This window comes from Ambystoma mexicanum, chromosome 10, assembly GCF_040938575.1.
Source record: "Ambystoma mexicanum isolate Mex_15411 chromosome 10, UKY_AmexF1_1, whole genome shotgun sequence".
NCBI classification, from domain to species: domain Eukaryota; kingdom Metazoa; phylum Chordata; class Amphibia; order Caudata; family Ambystomatidae; genus Ambystoma; species Ambystoma mexicanum.
The window spans coordinates 1,652,102,184-1,652,122,187 of record NC_090932.1 but is presented as its reverse complement, the minus strand read 5'-3'; the positions used below and the strand labels follow the sequence as shown (position 1 = coordinate 1,652,122,187).

At 51.1% G+C, this 20,004-nt stretch overlaps 1 protein-coding gene across 2 annotated transcripts in view; it reads left to right on the top strand.

Annotated features, from left to right (window-relative positions):
• Positions 1–20,004, top strand: part of ULK1 (unc-51 like autophagy activating kinase 1) — a 278,755-nt gene that overhangs the window by 133,989 nt on the left and 124,762 nt on the right. For both annotated transcript variants that reach the window (XM_069620071.1, XM_069620070.1), the window contains exon 8: positions 6,954–7,055. In XM_069620071.1, coding sequence (XP_069476172.1) covers positions 6,954–7,055 — 102 coding nt within the window. The remainder of the gene's footprint in view (positions 1–6,953; positions 7,056–20,004) is intronic.

The following is a 20,004-nucleotide window of genomic DNA, read 5'->3' as shown; positions in this document are numbered from 1 at the left end:
TACCTACCAGAAATAAAAAAGATATCACCAGGGAGAAACTGCTTCCTCTTATCCTCCCTTGCTTGAACACTCTTGCTGCACAGCAGAAGGATAAGGACCCCACTGTCCTAGTAGACATTTATAACAGCCTAATGACCAACGCCATTGAGAGCCTAGCTCCACTAAAAATCCGTAAAGCCAAACGACAGTCCCACCTGAACACCTGGTTCACCCCGCAGCTCAACGCGCTGCACAAAGAAAAGCGCAAGGCTGAAGCCCTTTGGAAAAGCCACCCCAGTGCTGCCAATAAAGCCTCCCTTCTAATCACCTCTCTTAACTACAAGGAGGCCATATTACAAGCCAAAAAGGAGACATACAACACACAAATATCCCAGGCAGAATCGAACACTAGAGAATTATTCAAAATCCTTAAAGAGCTAGAATCTTCCTCACTTGCCCCGGACACGTGCACCAAGGACAGCACCTGGTGCAACAATATACAAAATGCCCTTCTCAACAAAATATCCACCTTGCAATCCAAAATCAACGCCAAACAAAATACCCTCCACACCCCTACATTTAGCAATACCAGGCCACCTAAAATAACAACCCTTGACTCCCCGGTGCCGTTCAGCTTCACACCACTCACCGTTCTGGAGGTTGAAAAAATCATCTGCAATTTAAAACCCTCAAACTGCCAAGGGGACACCTGTCCAGCCCCGATCATTAAGGAGTCGGCTCATGACCTCGCTCCTTTTATCACCTCTTTCATCAACGCCTCCTTTCAATCGGGAGTGGTCCCCAATAACCTAAAGGATGCTTGGGTTATCCCTCTCCTAAAAAAACCCACCTTAGACCCGGAGGTTCCAACCAATTATAGACCTATCACAACGGTCCCATTTCTGCTAAAGATCTTAGATAGAGCAGCCTATCTTCAGATACAGAACTATCTGGAATCAAACAACCTACTAGGCACGAGACAATCCGGCTTCAGACCGAAGCACGGTACGGAGACAGCCCTCCTCGATCTCAAGACCCAAATTGAGGATCTCAAAGACAAAGGTAAACTAGCCCTGTTACTACTATTAGACTTATCTGCTGCCTTTGATCTGGTTAATCACCAAATCCTCTGTCACCACCTGAAAACTGCAGCTCACTTCTCCGACATGGCCACAAACTGGATTCAATCCTTCCTGGATAACAGACAGATGAGGGTATTCTCGCCCGCCTCCGCGGCTGACCCTGCACCAGTCCCGTGCGGAGTCCCCCAAGGATCGTGTGTATCCCCTACCCTTTACAATGTATTTACTAAACACTTATTTGATGTGCTTGACTATCTGGGTGTCACCTACACAAATTATGCTGATGACACCCAGATACTCATCCCCATCACGGGTGATTACACATTAGACTCAAAAGCCCTAAATGACGTTTACCATGTCATTCAAACATGGATGGCCCAACATGAGCTCTGTCTCAATGACGACAAGACAGAGCTCCTCATCCTAGGTACTCAGCAAAGACTAAACAAGCTGAACCCTATGTTCAGTTCCTTTAACATCGATGGAAATATAATAAGTCTCCAAAGACACAAAAACGCTTGGAATCTACCTCGACTCCACCCTCTCCCTTCACAGACAAACTAATGCAGTTGCGGCCGCCTATACTGTACTACCCTCGCTAGGACCCTGGTCATGTCCAAACTGGACTACTGTAATGCATTGTACCAGGGCACTAATCAGGGTAACCTAGACAAGCTCCAAATCATACAAAATAACGCCATCAGGGCAGCCCTCAATATCCCCAGATCTGCACACATTTCGGATACCAGGAAGATCCTTCATTGGTTGTCAGTCACCCAAAGGATCTCACTAAAATCGCTTGCCCTTACCTACAAATGCATGAACAATCTGGCCCCCACTTATCTCTCCTCACGATTCACGCTGTACACTCCAGTTCGCTCACTTAGATCTACCCTGAACCAGAGCCTACTGATACCTAGATACAAGCTCCAAACAGCTGGTGGTTCTAGCTTCCCAGTCCTGGCAGCCAAACTGTGGAATGCTGTCCCCTTGACCATCAGAAACCTCCCCTCCCTCAACCTTTTCAAACATAGAGCCAAATGTTGGCTCGCCTCCTCCAATGCCTAAGCTACATTCTGAAAACGTGTTGCAATAACCTATGTAGGGATGTACTACTTGACAATCCATGTATCGTTGTACTACCTACCTGTGTCTATTTCTAAGCCATATTTATTGTTTGATATATTATCACTGTATGCAACTTATGTAACCATTGCCTTAAGGAATGCGCCCGGTAGCCTCTGGGCCTGGTCTGCGCTATACAAATAAAATAAATACAAATTTATGGTTTAACAATGCGGCTAACTGGGTGAACCGGCTGCTGAATGCTGTGATGGTGAGATTGGGAACCCTGACCAGAGGAAAGGGAGACTATTGCATTGTGGGAAGTGCAGTTCCCATCATTCCAATCCCTCGAGGGACGGATTGCGAATCCTGGAGGGAGGCATTGTGGGAATTGCAGTCCATGGCCCTTATACATTTCATGGAGAGGAAGTGAATGCCAAAGTGAGGGAAGTGAAACACTATTGCATTTTGGGGATTGAATCTTCTGTTGCCTATTGCTCGGAAGTAGAACTTGTGAACCCCTGAAGTGAGGAGAGTGAAAGACGTTTGTATTGTGGAATTGAATCCTACATATTTAAGATCTCTGTAGGGAGAGTTTCTGGATCCTGTCGTAAGCAAAGTGACAGAATCTGGCACTGTGGGTGCTGACCTCCATGCAGCCCCCACCTCTGAGGGAGGGGCTGGGAATGCAGGAGCAAAGCAAAGTGACAGAATCTGACACTGTGGGTGCTGGCCTCCCTGCAGCCCACGCCTCTGAGGGAGGGGCTGGGAATCCACGAGCAAAGCAAAGTGACAGAATCTGGCACTGTGGGTGCTGACCTCCATGCAGCCCCCCCTCTGAGGGAGGGGTTGGGAATTCAGGATCAAAGCAAAGTGACAGAATCTGACACTGTGGGTGCTGACCTCCATGCAGCCCACCCCTCCGAGGGAGGGGCTGGGAATCCAGGAGCAAAGCAAAGTGACAGAATCTGACACTGTGGGTGCTGACCTCCATGCAGCCCGCAACTCTGAGGGAGGGGCTGGGAATCTAGGAGAAAAGCAAAGTGACAGAATCTGGCACTGTGGGTGCTGACCTCCATGCAGCCCCCCTCTGAGGGAGGGGTTGGGAATTCAGGATCAAAGCAAAGTGACAGAATCTGACACTGTGGGTGCTGACCTCCATGCAGCCCGCCCCTATCAGGGAGGGTTTGGGAATCCTGGAGTAAAGCAAAGTGACAGAATCTGGCACTGTGAGTGCTGACCTCCATGCAGCCCGCCCCTCTGAGGGAGGGGCTGGGAATCCAGGATCAAAGCAAAGGGACAGAATCTGGCCCTGGGTGATGACCTCCATGCAGCCCATGCCTCCGAGGGATGGGCTGGGAATCATGGAGTAAAGCAAAGTGACAGAATCTGGCCTTGTGGGTGCTGAACTCCATGCAGCCCATGCCTCCGAGGGAGGGGTTGGAAATCCTGGAGTAAAGTAAAGTGACAGAATCTGGCCTTGTGGGTGCGGACCCCCATGCAGCCCGCCCCTCCGAGGGAGGGGTTGGAAATCCTGGAGCAAATCAAAGTGACAGAATCTGGCACTCTGGGTGCTGACCTCCATGCAGCCTACACCTCTGAATGAGGGTTGGGAATCCAGGAGCAAAGCAAAGTTACAGAATCTGGCTGCTGACCTATAGGCAGCCCGGCCCTCTGAGGGAGGGGCTGGGAATCCTGGAGTAAAGCAAATTGACAGAATCTGGCCTTGTGGGTGCTGACCTCCATGCAGCCCGCCCCTCTGAGGGAGGGGTTGGGAATCCTGGAGTAAAGCAAAGTGAAAAAATCTGGCACTGCGGGTGCTGACCTCCATGCAGCCCGCCCCTCTGAGGGAGGGGCTGGGAATCCACGAGCAAAGCAAAGTGACAGAATCTGACACTGTGGGCACTGACCTCCATGCAGCCCGCCCCTCTGAGGGAGGGGCTGGGAATCCAGGATCAAAACAAAGTGACAGAATTTGGCACTCTGGGTGCTGACCTCCATGCAGCCCACCCCTCTGAGGGAGGGGCTGGGAATCTAGGAGACAAGCAAAGTGACAGAATCTGGCACTGTGGGTGCTGACCTCCATGCAGCCCCCCTCTGAGGGAGGGGTTGGGAATCCAGGATCAAAGCAAAGGGACAGAATCTGGCCCTGGGTGATGACCTCCATGCAGCCCATGCCTCCGAGGGATGGGCTGGGAATCATGGAGTAAAGCAAAGTGACAGAATCTGGCCTTGTGGGTGCTGACCTCCATGCAGCCCATGCCTCCGAGGGAGGGGTTGGAAATCCTGGAGTAAAGTAAAGTGACAGAATCTGGCCTTGTGGGTGCTGACCTCCATGCAGCCCGCCCCTCCGAGGGAGGGTCTGGGAATCCAGGAGCAAAGCAAAGTGACAGAATCCGGCACTGTGAGGGCTGACCTCCATGCAGCCCGCCCCTCTGAGGGAGGGGTTGGGAATCCTGGAGTAAAGCAAAGTGAAGGAATCTGGCACTGTGGGTGCTGACCTCCATGCAGCCCGCCCCTCTGAGGGAGGAGCTGGGAATCCAGAAAGAAAGCAAAGTGACACAATATGGCACTGTGGGTGCTGGCCTCCATGCAGCCTACACCTCTGAGGGAGGGGCTGGGAATCCAGGATCAAAGCAAAGTGTCAGAATCTGGCACTGTGGGTGCTGCTGACCTCCATGCAGCCCACCCTTCTGAGGGAGGGGTTGGAAATGCAGGAGCAAAGCAAAGGGAACTTATCTGGCACTGCGGGTGCTGACCTCTAGGCAGCCCACCCCTCTGAGGGAGGGGCTGGGAATCCTGGAGTAAAGCAAAGTGACAGAATCTGGCACTGTGGGTGCTGACCTCCATGCAGCCAACCCCTCTGTGCGATGGGTTGGGAATCCTGGAGTCAAGCAAAGTGACAGAATCTGGTACTGTGTGTGCTGACCTCCATGCAGCCCCCCTCTGAGGGAGGGGCTGGGAATCCAGGATCAAAGCAAAGTTACAGAATCTGGCACTGTGGGTGCTGACCTCCATGCAGCCCCACTCTGAGGGAGGGGCTGGGAATCCAGGATCAAAGCAAGTGACAGAATCTGGCCCTGGGTGATGACCTCCATGCAGCCCATGCCTCCGAGGGATGGGCTGGGTATCATGGAGCAAAGCAAAGTGACAGAATCTGACCCTGTGGGTGCTGACCTCCATGCAGCCTACACCTCTGAGGGAGGGGCTGGGAATCCAGGATCAAAGCAAAGTGTCAGAATCTGGCACTGTGGGTGCTGCTGACCTCCATGCAGTCCGCCCTTCTGAGGGAGGGGTTGGGAATGCAGGAGCAAAGCAAAGGGAACTTATCTGGCACTGTGGGTGCTGACCTCTAGGCAGCCCGGCCCTCTGAGGGAGGGGCTGGGAATCCTGGAGTAAAGCAAATTGACAGAATCTGGCCTTGTGGGTGCTGACCTCCATGCAGCCCGCCCCTCTGAGGGAGTGGTTGGGAATCAAGGAGCAAAGCAAAGTGGCAGAATCTGGCACTGTGGGTGCTGACCTCCCTGCAGCCCACGCCTCTGAGGGAGGGGCTGGGAATCCAGGAGCAAAGCAAAGTGACAGAATCTGGCACTCTGGGTGCTGACCCCCCTGCAGTGCTCACCTCGGGTACAGGAAATCCAGGATCCCAATATCTTGCAGAGAGAAGGAGCGAATAAAATATCCCAATAAAGTGAGGAACTACTGTGAGAAGTGGAGGCACAAGTTCTAGAGCCCGGAAATGAGCAGATTGTGAAAAAAACATCCGTCCCCCGGCAACAGAGCCTCCTTGCGAGGAGGTTCCCTCACAAGAGACTTTAACAGCTCCGGCCAGAGGCTAACACTTTGTGACCACAAGTATATGCCACATCACCATATTTAAATGTTTGCATTGGTAATGTATTATGCACGTGTGCGTGAAGGCGCAACTAGGCAGGGTGGGATGGGGGAGGGGGTGGAACTCTCCTACTCGGCCGTGTACATTCAATCGTGCAAGTGCAGCGCGTGCTTCCAAGCGCGGATCCGGGATTCGAGCCTGTGCTGCTCAGCGTGGCCTTGCTTCCAAGACCCGCGCCTTGGCACAGAGGGCCGGTTAGCTGGTTTAATGCTTTATTGTGTGAATTGGCGTTTTTATAGTGCAGGTCTGCACCTGGTATGCACTTTTAGCTCTAGTTATGTCTGCTGTTATGGCGCATGTATGACTGACTGGCACATGGCTAAGGCAAGTTGGGTAGGAGTCCAGTCTTTTGCAGACACGCCCGCCTTCGATGGACCTCACCCCAGCCCTTCTAAAGGGTTCACCGAGGTCCGTCGGCCGCGGACACGCGGCCTTTTCACTTTTGACATTGGCACAGCCACAGCCCGGCTCTTTAACCCTAGTAGGGATTAGTGTCACGTTTAGCTGCTTGGAACAGGGCACCCGAGGCCAGCTAGGAGAACGTGAGGGAATAGGAGCAGCCTGTCCTGGAAGGAAGGAGGTCAGGCGAGTTGAGGCAGTCTTGATTCTGCATGTGCGTCCCTCGGATGTGTGCAGAATTGTCAGGATGGAAGCCTTGCTGGAATGTGCCATTTTAAGCAGAGTTACAGTCAGTACACATTGATCCCAGTTTCACTTAAGTGTGCACACATTCCATGCGGTGTTTTTACGGCGCTGTTGTGTCTTTACAAAAGCTTAGTCCAACCACTTTTTAAGCGTGAAGTCTCTCCCTCTTAATTCTAAGTCCTATTTTTTGCCACTTGGGGTCTGTTTTGCCGCTGCTCAGAGAAGTGAGAATATGTTTACTTGTACAGTGCTTACTCAGCCCTGACCCTGATATGTCTTTCCTGCAGGCCCCGGAAGTGATCATGTCCCAGCATTATGATGCCAAGGCCGACTTATGGAGCATAGGGACCATCATCTACCAGTGCCTGACCGGGAAGGCTCCGTTCCAGGTGCGTGCTCCACTTTCAGAGGCGCCTTCTCTTCCTGCCTCAGATGCTGTGGAAGCTCCTGTCTCAGATACTATAACGCTTGGCTCATAACCTTTATCAGTTCCTGGCTCGCATGCTATGCCATTTCCTATCTCATGTGCTTTGTCAAGTGTTGCCTCTTTTGCTGTATCACTTTCTGTTTTAGATGCTTTGTGAGTTTCTGTTTTTGTTGCCCAGGCAATTTTTCTTTAGTAGCCTTCGTCAGTTTCTGGTACACTTGTCAGTTTCTGACTCCTTTCTTCTCTGGTGCGCATGTTAGTTCCTGTTTTTTTCTTGTGTGCTTGTCAAGTTCTGTGTCTGATGCGCCTGTTAGTTCCTTTTTCACTGGTGAGCTTGTCAGTTCCCGTCTCTGGTGTGCTTGTCAGTTCCTGTCTCTGGTGTGCTTGTCAGTTCCCTTCTCTGGTGTGCTTGTCAGTCCTCGTCTCTGGTGTGTTTGTCAGTCCTTGTCTCTGGTGCGATTGTCAGTTTTCCATCTCTGATGCGCTTTTCAGTTCCCATCTCTGGTGTGCTTGTCAGTTCTCGTCCCAGGTGTGCTTGTCAGGTTCCATGTCTGGTGCGCTGGTCAGTTCCCGTCTCTGATCTGCTTGTCAGTTGCCGTCTCTGGCGCGCTTGTCAGTTGCCGTCTCTGGTGCGCTTGTCAGTTGCCGTCTCTGGCGCGCTTGTCAGTTGCCGTCTCTGGCGCGCTTGTCAGTGACCGTCTCTGGTGCGCTTGCCAGTTCTCGTCTCTGGTGCGATTGTCAGGTTCCATGTCTGGTGCGCTTGTCAGTTCCTGTCTCTGATGTCAGTTGCCGCCTGTGATGCGCTCGTCAGTTGCCGTCTCTGGTGTGCTTGTCAGTTACTGTTATTTCCTTTCTCTGCTACATTTGTCGGTTCCTGTCTCTGGGGCTTCATGACTTGCTGATTATGGCGCTGCATCGTTTTCTTTTTCAATAAAGCGTCACTAGCATTATAAAGAGAAACAATAAAATAATATAGTGATATTCAGTTCAATGGCATGCAATAATCAATAATGAAGATAGAAAGTCAGAGACATGCACCTTTTGTTACAAACTCATGCACACTTGCTACATACATCATTTTATATGAAAAAATTGCAATTTCTAACGTTTTATGGCAAACTGCTTGAGTACCACGTGAAGGGGCGTTTGAGGTTCCATTTGTTGCAAACAGTCATGGCATGTCTTGTGTGCCTCACACTGAAAGGTGAGGTTGTGTATCTGTATTGCTGTGCAGTTGTATGGGGGAAGATCACTAAGAGAGCATTGAGGAGCTGGATTGCGGCCTAGTGTTTGGGACCAAAGCAGCAGACTGGACTATTCTTCTATCCGGCTGCCGCATGACATGTGAACGGCTCCACTTTGGTTCCATGCACCTATTTCTGGGCCTCGGGCCTGCAAGGAATTCCATGGATTGCCTACTTCTCCAGTCCAATCTAAGGAGCCAGTAGAATACACAGGCCGGTGCTAGAACAGGATAGTAGTGTCTAGGAGGGAACAATTCTGCTTCAACGCCTCAAGACGGCCTCCCTGGAGGGCAGCAGTCTTGTACATTGTGCATGTGACAGTTCAACTAAGGAATAATCAACCACACTCCAATGCAGCACGTGGAATCCTGTAATCCAGTCCGTAGGTCAGGGTGACATTTCGGGAACAAGCCTCACAAGATGATGCTTTGTTCCACATAGAATGAAGCATTTCCGGCGTGATGTTCCCGATGAAGGATGTGTTCCGAAACATGTATTTGGGCAGTGCTGTACATGAAAATAAAGACCTGACTAATAAAGTCAGGAATTGGAAAAAAAGTATGTAGAAAAGTTATGTTTGAAAAATAACAGGCTACAGAAAAGGTTAGCGATGCTGCATGTGCCTTGATTCTTGGAGCTCATGACCCTGCCCGAGTTGATCACCTAAATCTATGAATGTCTTGCTCATGCGATCCTCTGATCCGGCCTCCACGTTTAACCCATTGAGCCACTCTCTCTTATGTGACCATGTTCTTCCCCATGTAATCCTCTGGACCACAGCTGATTCCCCTTGTGTGATCCTCTGGTCTGGTCTCCCCCGTGACACACCACAGCCAATCTCTCTTATGTGATCGTCTGGTCTGGTCTCCCTCGTGTCACACCAGAGCCGATCTCTCTCGTAGCAGAATTACAGCAGTCTGTCAAAAAAATAACGGCCAAGAATGAAGATCTAGAGGGACAATCGAGACAGAACAATATTGGGATCCTGGGGGTTCTAGAGTCAACTCCGATCGACAACATGGATATGTTTGTGGAAACCCTACTTGTTGAAACCCTAGGTAAACCACCACCCCCTCACGGCTATATTTATGGTGGAGCGGGCACACCGATCGCTAGCGGCCAAACCCCTCGCCCCCCCCCGCCCCGAGGCGCTCCAGAACGCCCAATCATAGCTAAAATATTCAGCTACAGAGACAGAGATATTCTGCTTCATACAGCTACAGCGAAAGGGGAGCTGCGATGTGGATCCTCGACGATTCGGTGGTTCCCAGACTTTAGCCCATCGTTTCAGGAGTAACGTAAAACCTTCCAAGCGGTCAAGACTATTCTGCGAAAAAAAGAAATACAATATGCAATGCTATATCCAGCCAAGCTTGGAGTGCAGCACAATGGTACCACCATCTTCTTTATTTCACCGGAGTCAGAGCGATTTGCGGTGAACATCCCCTATCCCAGGGGCTCGCCGAGACATTTCCCCCCGACAGCCCTAACAAATAGTTGCTTCAAGATGTAATAAGACACTGGGCCTCATTCCGAGTTTGGAGGTAACCACGCTGCTATTTGCGGCATGGCTGCCTCCAAACTCGTTCCGATTCCGGCCTGGTGAATGGAGCAATTACCGGTCCATTCCAAGGTTGGCGGGACCTGTAATTCCCCATTCACCAGGGCCCTTCCCCATTCCCATTTGAGCCCCCATAGGGCTCAATGGGAATGGGGAAGGTGCTAATAACGGTACTGTAAATTACGGTACCGTTATTAGCTCTAAAGTCCCTTTGCGGGTCCCGTCCAGGACCCGCAAAGGGAACTCGTAGTAAGGCTGTAAGGGTTTAACGGCACCAGTCTCGTTACCGGTGACCGTTAACCCTTACCGCCCTACTTGTAATGAGGCCTACTGGGTCCCAACCAAAAATGTTGACTAAGCTCCCGAGGTGCGGGACGGGGTCAAGGCGTGGTACACAATGGCCGTAGCCAATTGAAGTGTACTAGTCGTCCTTAGCCGCCCGCTTCTCACAGACACTGCGGGGTTGTTATGTTCTGTTTCGAATGGGAAGTTCTGGAATAGGGAGAGTTTGGCAGCCGGTAGGTTTTTGTTTCTGGTGTGGGAAGGTGTGGGAGGGTTTGGGGGTACGACAATGGTTATATACGCCAATGTCAACAGTTGCAAAAGATTACAGGGTAGTTTGGGGGGCTCCCATATGGTACTCACTCCAATTGTACATGGTAAAACAGAACTTCACACAACCAGGGTCCATCTACAGGTTACGGACAGACATCCCAAATGCTGACATGAGGGCACATATAAAACACACAGTATGGGATGCCCGGTGTAGGAGAGAAGCCAGATAGGGTGCTGTCAATACTGTCCTAGAACATACAGGGTCTCACCAACCAAAAGAAATCTCGCTTAATAGCAAATTACGGTCAAAAACCACAGGCTAAACATGCTAAGCTTACAGGAGACTCACCTGGCCTGGGGTGCTTCCCTCCCCAAGCTGGCCGGATGGGGAGTCCTTAGATATGACTTCTCTTATACCTCGCACTCCTGTGGAGTGGCTATTTACATGCACTTAACCCTGCAGTATAAACTACAGGAGCAGATTAAGGACGAGGAGGGGCGGTACATCATACTAGCGGGAGAGATACATGGCCCAATGCTCCTACTCATAAACATTTACGCACCCCAGAGTTGTTCCTACAATGTGCTAACCATATTCATAAATATCCTGATTATGAAATCAAATGGGTAGGAGATTTCAACATGGCCCTCATGCTGGACCTGGATAGATCCACAACCTCTCAAAAGACCCCACCCCAGGCAGTCAAAACATGGACTTCCAACGCCAAATGCCACAGGCTGCATGACCTATGACGTGGGGTACATAGCAGCTCCTCCAGGATAGATTATATCATGACCACTGACCCCATTAACAGGAAGGTCTCGGAAACTACCATACTTCCTCTGACCTTATCCAACCATTCACCAGTGCTGGTCCTCATCTCTGACCTTGCGAGACCCCAGGGGCAACTCCGATGGTGGTCCAGAGCCTCAGCCCTGGAGGACGTAGCTTTCGGTCCGAGATCAGTCAGGACAGACAGACCTTTTTTCCGGTCAAGGTAGGGTCGGTACCTGACCCAGGCATGATATGGGAAGCATTTAAAGTTTATGTGAGAGGGTGTTGCATCTCTAAAGAGGGCAGAGTACTGAAGGCACTGAGAAGGTCCATGCAGTCACTAGAAGAGTCCATCCAGAACCTAAAGAACGAACAGGGAACCCAAGACATACCTGAATTGCGCCGTGACCTGAGGGGTCATAGAGAAGAACTGCTCCAGCTGGCAAATAGGGAGGAGAGATTCCTAGCTGATTCAATAATATCAGCTTGGGACCGCCCAAGCAAAACACTAGCCTGGGCCATTAGGCGGGAACATCAGCCCACAACCATAATGGAGATTGAGGACCCCAACAGGGACCCAATTAAAGACCTGGAGGGGATCAATACTACATTCCGAGAATGCTATAACAAACTCTATGCATCGAGACCCAGCACGGGACATGATGCTCTGACACACTACCTTGATGGGATTGCCCTTGGTTTGCTGGACCAGGAACAGGGGGGTGCATTAAATGTCCCTATTTCTGAAGAAGAGGTTTGCAAGGCAATACTGTCCCTCCCCAATGGTAAAGCCCCCGGGCTGGTCGGAATAACAGCAGAATTCTACAAGTCCTTTATAGACCTACTAATCCCCAACCTCCTGAGCATTTATGAGAACGCACTGTCAGGGGCGCCCTTCCAGAATCCACTAGGTCCGCACTGGTAAAAGTGCTACTAAAACCCGAGAAGAACCCCCAGAAATTGTCATCATATAGGCTGCTGTCATTGATCAACACCGACAATAAAATACTCTACAAGATATTGGCAAACTGTATCCTTCCGCACATGCCTACATTAATCCTACCGGACCAGGCTGGATTCATCCCAGGCCGGTCAACCCAGAACAACCTGAGACGCTTGTTCACCCTGATGCACAATGTAGACCCGGGGTGCCGATGGCAGGCGCGGCCCTTGGCGCACAGAAGGCCTTTGAGTCCGTTGAGTGGTCCTTCCTTTTCGAGGTCCTTCGAAGCTTAGGATTTGGCCTCACATATATGCGCTGGGTTAAACTACTATTTACAGCTCCCAGAGCGGTGGTGTACACAAACAGAGTAGTCTCTGAGTATATTTACCACTCCAGGGGAACACGCCAGGGCTGCCCCTTCTCCCCAATCCTTGGCTTGCCACATCCGTGAACTACATGCACACCGCGGGATCCGAGTTCATTCACACCTCTCCATTGTGTCGTTATATGCTGACGATATTTCGCTGTATGTCAGACATCCCAGACAGAACCTTCCCCCCCGTGACGCAAGAGATTGTCGGATTCAGGGAATTATCAGGATTGAGAATTAATTGGTCAAAATCCGAGGAACTTCCCCTGACCCCTGGGGTTCTGCAGGCAGATGTAGGTGACTAGTTCCGCTGGTGTCCCCAAGGGATACGCTATCTGGGCATTATCGTTTCCACAAGGGTGGGCGACCTATATGGAGACAACTACATGAAAGTCCTAGACACGTTAGAGCAAAAAGTGGAATCGTGGATCGTATTACCCATATCCCAAGCCGCCCGCATTGCCCTAGCCAAAATGGTAATTTTACCTAAACTACTATACATTTTCTATAACTTACCATTAGGGGGCCCAGTACACTACCGGTCTCGGGTCAGGAGTATGATGACTCGACTAGTTTGGGCAGGGAGACAAGCTAGAGTAGACACTCTCACAAGATCCTATGAACAGGGCGGGCTAGAATACCCTGACATGTACCTATACTACCTGGCAGCACAGGCTCAATATATAGCAGAATGGAAGTCTGCCACGGCGGACTCCCCGCATTCTCTCCTGGCCAAAGCAATTCAGAACCCGAATAATCTGATGGGAATGATCTGGGGAAAGGGAGGGGCGGTACCCCGTCGCGAGATTCAACCTGTAGCTGTGACATGCAAGGCCTGGAAACAGATCGGCCGACATGCTATCCCCCCTCCTACCAGTATATAAAGTAATTGGAATCCCACTCACACATAAAAGATCCTTCCAGACCAACTTTCAGTCCCTTGGGGTTCAGGTCCTGGGGGACTTGGTACATGATGGTAATTAATAAAATGTGAGATACTCCGGACGAAGGGGGAACACAATGCTGTGACATTACTTCTGTACTACAGACTCGGGGAGATACTGAAAACCACATGGCCCAATTTCCCACGTGCTCCCACACCACACCCCGCACAATACGTGATTAACCCACTATCCACCAAGAAACTAGTCTCGACCATCGACAGGCTGGTTAGAAGGGGGAAAGCGGTGAAGGGAAAAACCATACCAAAGGGCTTGGCAGGACACACTGCGAACATCATTGCGTGAAGTCCCGGCGACTATCCCCAAATGGCCGATTCAGACTAATCCATTACAAGTTCCTACATCAGGCCTACTATACTCCCCTTAAGCGTAACGGGTTATTCCCGGAGAGAGCACCCTGAACCAGCAGCCTTTTCCCATGTAGCATGGTCCTGTCCAAACATCGGAACCTTCTGGGGGAAGATAGACAGGGCTATGACTGCAATGCTCTCCACAACACTGAGCTATTCCCCAAAACTGTGGCTCCTGGCACTGATCCCAGAGGGATCCCGCACTGAAAAGACTACTGGGAATGCGAAATCCTGGTGGGGAAACTACCGCTCCCACATTCTCGAGATGGTTGGAGACTATGAACACAGTGCAGCAAAGGGAAACCAGATCCGCTTCTACGCTCCCAGAAAGTAGCCGCCCGTTTGACCACTGGCCTCCTTTTCGTCAATGCTTCTCGGGAGCTCAGCAGGAGGCACAATCCCCCGAAGCGACTGGGCCTAGAAAGCGTCCTGCCAATGACAACCTGGAGAGATGTGCCCTCTGCCCGCGGCACGTGATACAAAAGGTGCCCACGATCGTAGGCCATGCACACCTGTGAAATGGGCATCCTCCCCGCCGTAGGAAGTCCTGGTGCGCGGAGGAAGGGGCGCTTGCAACTTCTGCTCAGTACGGCAGAAACGGACAAAAGTATCAATAGAACGCCATGAGCCGGAGGGGTGGCATATATTGGGGAAGAGACTGAGAGTTGTGGTTGTTGTAAAAAAAAATCTATAAAGTTTTAAAAAATTGAATTGCACGTGTAAACACCCCCCCCCCCCCCGGCCGGCCTCTTGACTGTTTTGCAAGATGCTACTTTCTTTCTTGTAGTTTGGCATGTGAACTGCGCCCGCTGGCTAAGCGTGATGTGCCAGTGTGTTTCCGAGGCCCAGCTTGGAGGCCTGAGCCATTTCCGGGCTGGAAACCCACGGTCCCAGACGAGGAACTTTCCATGGGGCTGTTCACGAGATGCCTTCATTAATGTTGATGTATCTGTCCATTATGCGGGCAATGTTTGTGTAGGAGAAAAGGGCCCCTGTGGGCCAAACGCTCTGTGCGCACCGCAGCCCGGGCGGCACCGTTAGCGAACTTCATTATGCGCACGTATCAGTGTGACTTCTACAGGTCCGCGTGGCTGGAGAGGGCGGGAAATAAACAGATCAGACCTGCAAGCAACTACCTGCCTGCCCCCACACTCCTTTTCTTCTGGAGGCAAGGCCTGGCTGAGGCAAACACTTTGCAAGCTCTGTGTCCAGGGCAGGTATGTTTATTATGCAGAGTAGCTGGATAGCTCAGCAAGTCCTCCCATGGTATGTGCCCTGGCCAGTCTTCGATGCCTCTCTACACTGTGCTCATACGGGGCAAGGTGTGATACTTGCGGCTAATCTTTTGCACAAGTTCCGAAGACATGTCAGCAACTCTGGAATCATTGCCCTAACCCCCAGAATGGCCATCCTCTGGTTGCCCACCTGTGTACCAATCTGATTACCATCCGATTGCAGCCATAAGGGCCCCTGTCCTGCACCCTTTGGGGTTCACCTGCCTTGGCCTCTAGAGAGTGGCTTCACACCGTAAGCGCACACAAAGCGGGGTCCTCTCTTGACCTACCAGAAACCCTCCCCATTGAACACAAAGTTTTCTTTTTGCATCCCGAATTCTGCCCTTCTCTGCTGACCAGAGTCTTTTGGCATACAAAGAGGATCCGCTTACCACCCACAGGAGCTTCACAGTCCTGTATTGTATGGCCAGCTGTCCATGATGCTGGTGTTCTGATGGACTTTGATGTAGCGTTCCTTGACGTTTGCCCGTACAGGGAAAATACTGCATGTGGGGTTCCTTGACGTGTGCCTGTACATGGAGAATACTGCATGTAAGGTTCCTTGAGGATTTGCCTGTACAGGGAGAATACTGCATGTAGGGTTCCTTGAGGATTTGACTGTACATGGGGAATACTGCATGTAAGGTTCCTTGAGGATTTGACTGTACAGGGGGAATGCTGCATGTGGGGGTTCCTTAAGGATTTGACTGCACATGGGGAATACTCCATGTAGGGTTCCTTGAGGATTTGACTGTAAATGGGGAATACTGCATCTAGGGTTCCTTGAGGATTTGACTGTAAATGGGGAATCCTGCATGTAGGGTTCCTTGAGGATTTGACTGTATTTGGGGAATACTGCATCTAGGGTTCCTTGAGGATTTGACTGTACAGGGAAAATACTGCATGTAAGGTTCCTTGAGGATTTGCCTGTACAGGGAAAATACTGCATGTAAGGTTCCTTGAGGATTTGCCTGTACAGGGAGAATACTGCATGTAAGGTTCCTTGAGGATTTGCCTGTACAGGGAGAATACTGCATGTAAGGTTCCTTGAGGATTTGCCTGTATAGGGAGAATATTGCATGTAAGGTTCCTTGAGGATTTGACTGTACGGGGGGATTACTGCATGTAGGGTTCCTTGAGGAAATCCTCAAGGCAAATGCCTGTACAGGGAGAATACTGCATGTAAGGTTCCTTGAGGATTTGCCTGTACAGGGAGAATACTGCATGTAAGGTTCCTTGAGGATTTGCCTGTATAGGGAGAATACTGCATGTAAGGTTCCTTGAGGATATGCCTGTACGGGGGGAATACTGCATGGAGGGTTCCTTGACGATTTGACTGTACATGGGGAATACTCCATCTAGGGTTCCTTGAGGATTTGACTATACATGGGGAATCCTGCATGTAGGGTTCCTTGAGGATTTGACTATACATGGAGAATACTGCATGTAGGGTTCCTTGAGGATTTGCCTGTACAGGGAGAATACTGCATGTAAGGTTCCTTGAGGATTTGCCTGTATAGGGAGAATACTGCATGTAAGGTTCCTTGAGGATATGCCTGTACGGGGGGAATACTGCATGGAGGGTTCCTTGAGGATTTGACTGTACATGGGGAATACTCCATCTAGGGTTCCTTGAGGATTTGACTGTAAATGGGGAATACTGCATTTAGGGTTCCTTGAGGATTTGACTGTACATGGGGAATCCTGCATGTAGGGTTCCTTGAGGATTTGACTGTGCATGGGGAATACTGCATGTAGGGTTCCTTGAGGATTTGACTGTGCATGGGGAATACTGCATCTAGGGTTCCTTGAAGATTTGACTGTACAGGGAAAATACTGCATGTAAGGTTCCTTGAGGATTTGCCTGTACAGGGAGAATACTGCGTGGAGGGTTCCTTGAGGATTTGCCTGTACAGGGAGATACTGCATGTAAGGTTCCTTGAGGATTTGCCTGTGCAGGGAGAATACTCCATCTAGGGTTCCTTGAGGATTTGACTGTAAATGGGGAATGCTGCATGTAGGGTTCCTTGAGGATTTGACTGTACATGGGGAATCCTGCATGTAGGGTTCCTTGAGGATATGACTGTACATGGGGAATACTGCATGTAGGGTTCCTTGAGGATTTGCCTGTACAGGGAGAATACTGCATGTAAGGTTCCTTGAGGATTTGCCTGTACAGGGAGAATACTGCATGTAAGGTTCCTTGAGGATATGCCTGTACGGGGGGAATACTGCATGGAGGGTTCCTTGAGGATTTGACTGTACATGGGGAATACTGCATGTGGGGTTCCTTGGGGATTTGCCTGTACATGGGGAATCCTGCATGTAGGGTTCCTTGAGGATTTGCCTGTACAGGGGGAATACTGCATCTAGGGTTCCTTGAGGATTTGCCTGTACAGGGGGAATACTGCATGTGGGGTTCCTTGAGGAAATGCCTGTACAGGGGGAATTCTGCGCGGAGGGTTCCTTGAGGATTTGCCTGCACAGGGAGAATACTGCATGGGGGGTTCCTTGAGGATTTGCCTGCACAGTGGGAATACTGCATGTGGGGTTACTTGAGGAAATGCCTGTACAGGGGGAATTCTGCGCGGAGGGTTCCTTGAGGATTTGCCTGTACAGGGAGAATACTGCATGTGGGGTTCCTTGGGGATTTGCCTGTACAGGGGGAATACTGCATGGAGGGTTCCTTGTGGATTTGCCTGTACAGCGGGGATACTGCATCTAGGGTTCCTTGAGGATTTGCCTGTACAGGGGGAATTCTGCGCGGAGGGTTCCTTGAGGATTTGCCTGTACAGGGAGATACTGCGTGGAGGGTTCCTTGAGGATTTGCCTGTACAGGGAGATACTGCGTGGAGGGTTCCTTGAGGATTTGCCTGTACAGGGAGATACTGCGTGGGGGGTTCCTTGAGGATTTGCCTGTACAGGGAGAATACTGCAGCAGGGATCTGTACCTCTCAGTCCATCCACTCTTCACCCTGTGAGGCTCGTCTTCCTTCCAGGGATCCAGTGGGCCCAAGACTCTCGCAGGACAATACTCACTCTCACGCGCTTTTCACTGGAGCCAGGCTCTTCAACCCGCTTGGGGTGAAGGTGAAAGGGAAGTGACTCCTTGTCCCGTACAGTGAGTGGCTTTTGGATCGTGTCTGTGGACTCTCTGGCCGCCCTGGTGAAACGTGTCTCTTGGCCGTGGGTGTTGTACATTTGAAACGTGGAACCAGAGTTACCGGGTGAAAACGCCAAGGTCTGAAGTCCAACTGATGGGAAAATAACAGCAAACATCTGGCGTAGTCTCCACAGGATGTTTGCACATCTTTGAGCCATGACAGCTCTAAATATACTCAAAGTGATCGTTTGTACTAATCCGCTGCAGCCAGATTTAAATAAAGTTGGTAAAAAAAAGTGAAGGGCTTTTGCTTATAACTTGACTTGTAATTTGAATGGACTGGGTATTGTGCAGCTCACAAGGGGGGGGGGGCCTCTGTGTCTTCTGTTGATACCATTTCACGTAGTTTTGCACCCATCTACTTAACCACTCACCCACCTTATGAGAAAATGTGGGTGCCGGGGTGAGAATTCTCCAGGTAAGACCAACTCCATAGGTCCTGAAAACAGGCATGAGAGACAGCAAAATGTTTCAGTTTGGAGACAGCTGGAAGGTTAAATGAAGAGAAATGGCATGAGATGAATTGACCGCAGGCATTTGGCAAATGTAAGCATACACTGCAGCAGCAGCATGGCGTCAGTAAGTAGCATGCAGAAGCCTCATCATGAGCATGCAGAAGCCCGCATCATCCGGCGCGGCCGGCACGAGCATGCAGCATCCTCATCATGAGCATGCAGAAGCCTGCATCATCCGGCACGGCCGGCACAAGCATGCAGCATCCTCATCATGAGCATGCAGAAGCCCGCATCATCCTGCGCGGCCGGCACGAGCATGCAGCATCCTCATCATGAGCATGCAGAAGCCTGCATCAACCTGCGCGGCCGGCACGAGCATGCAGCATCCTCATCATGAGCATGCAGAAGCCCGCATCATCCTGCATCCAGGCACAAGCATGCAGCATCCTCATCATGAGCATGCAGAAGCCTGCATCATCCGGCGCGGCCGGCACAAGCATGCAGCATCCTCATCATGAGCATGCAGAAGCCCGCATCATCCTGCGCGGCCGGCACGAGCATGCAGCATCCTCATCATGAGCATGCAGAAGCCCGCATCAACCTGCGCGGCCGGCACGAGCATGCAGCATCCTCATCATGAGCATGCAGAAGCCCGCATCATCCTGCATCCAGGCACAAGCATGCAGCATCCTCATCATGAGCATGCAGAAGCCTGCATCATCCGGCGCGGCCGGCACGAGCATGCAGCATCCTCATCATGAGCATGCAGAAGCCCGCATCATCCTGCGCGGCCGGCACGAGCATGCAGCATCCTCATCATGAGCATGCAGAAGCCCGCATCATCCGGCGCGGCCGGCACGAGCATGCAGCATCCTCATCATGAGCATGCAGAAGCCCGCATCATCCTGCGCGGCCGGCACGAGCATGCAGCATCCTCATCATGAGCATGCAGAAGCCCGCATCATCCTGCGCGGCCGGCACGAGCATGCAGCATCCTCATCATGAGCATGCAGAAGCCCGCATCATCCTGCGCGGCCGGCACGAGCATGCAGCATCCTCATCATGAGCATGCAGAAGCCCGCATCATCCTGCGCGGCCGGCACGAGCATCTAGCATCCTCATCATGAGCATGCAGAAGCCAGCATCATCCTGCGCGGCCGGCACGAGCATGCAGCATCCTCATCATGAGCATGCAGAAGCCCGCATCATCCTGCGCGGCCGGCACGAGCATGCAGCATCCTCATCATGTGCATGCAGAA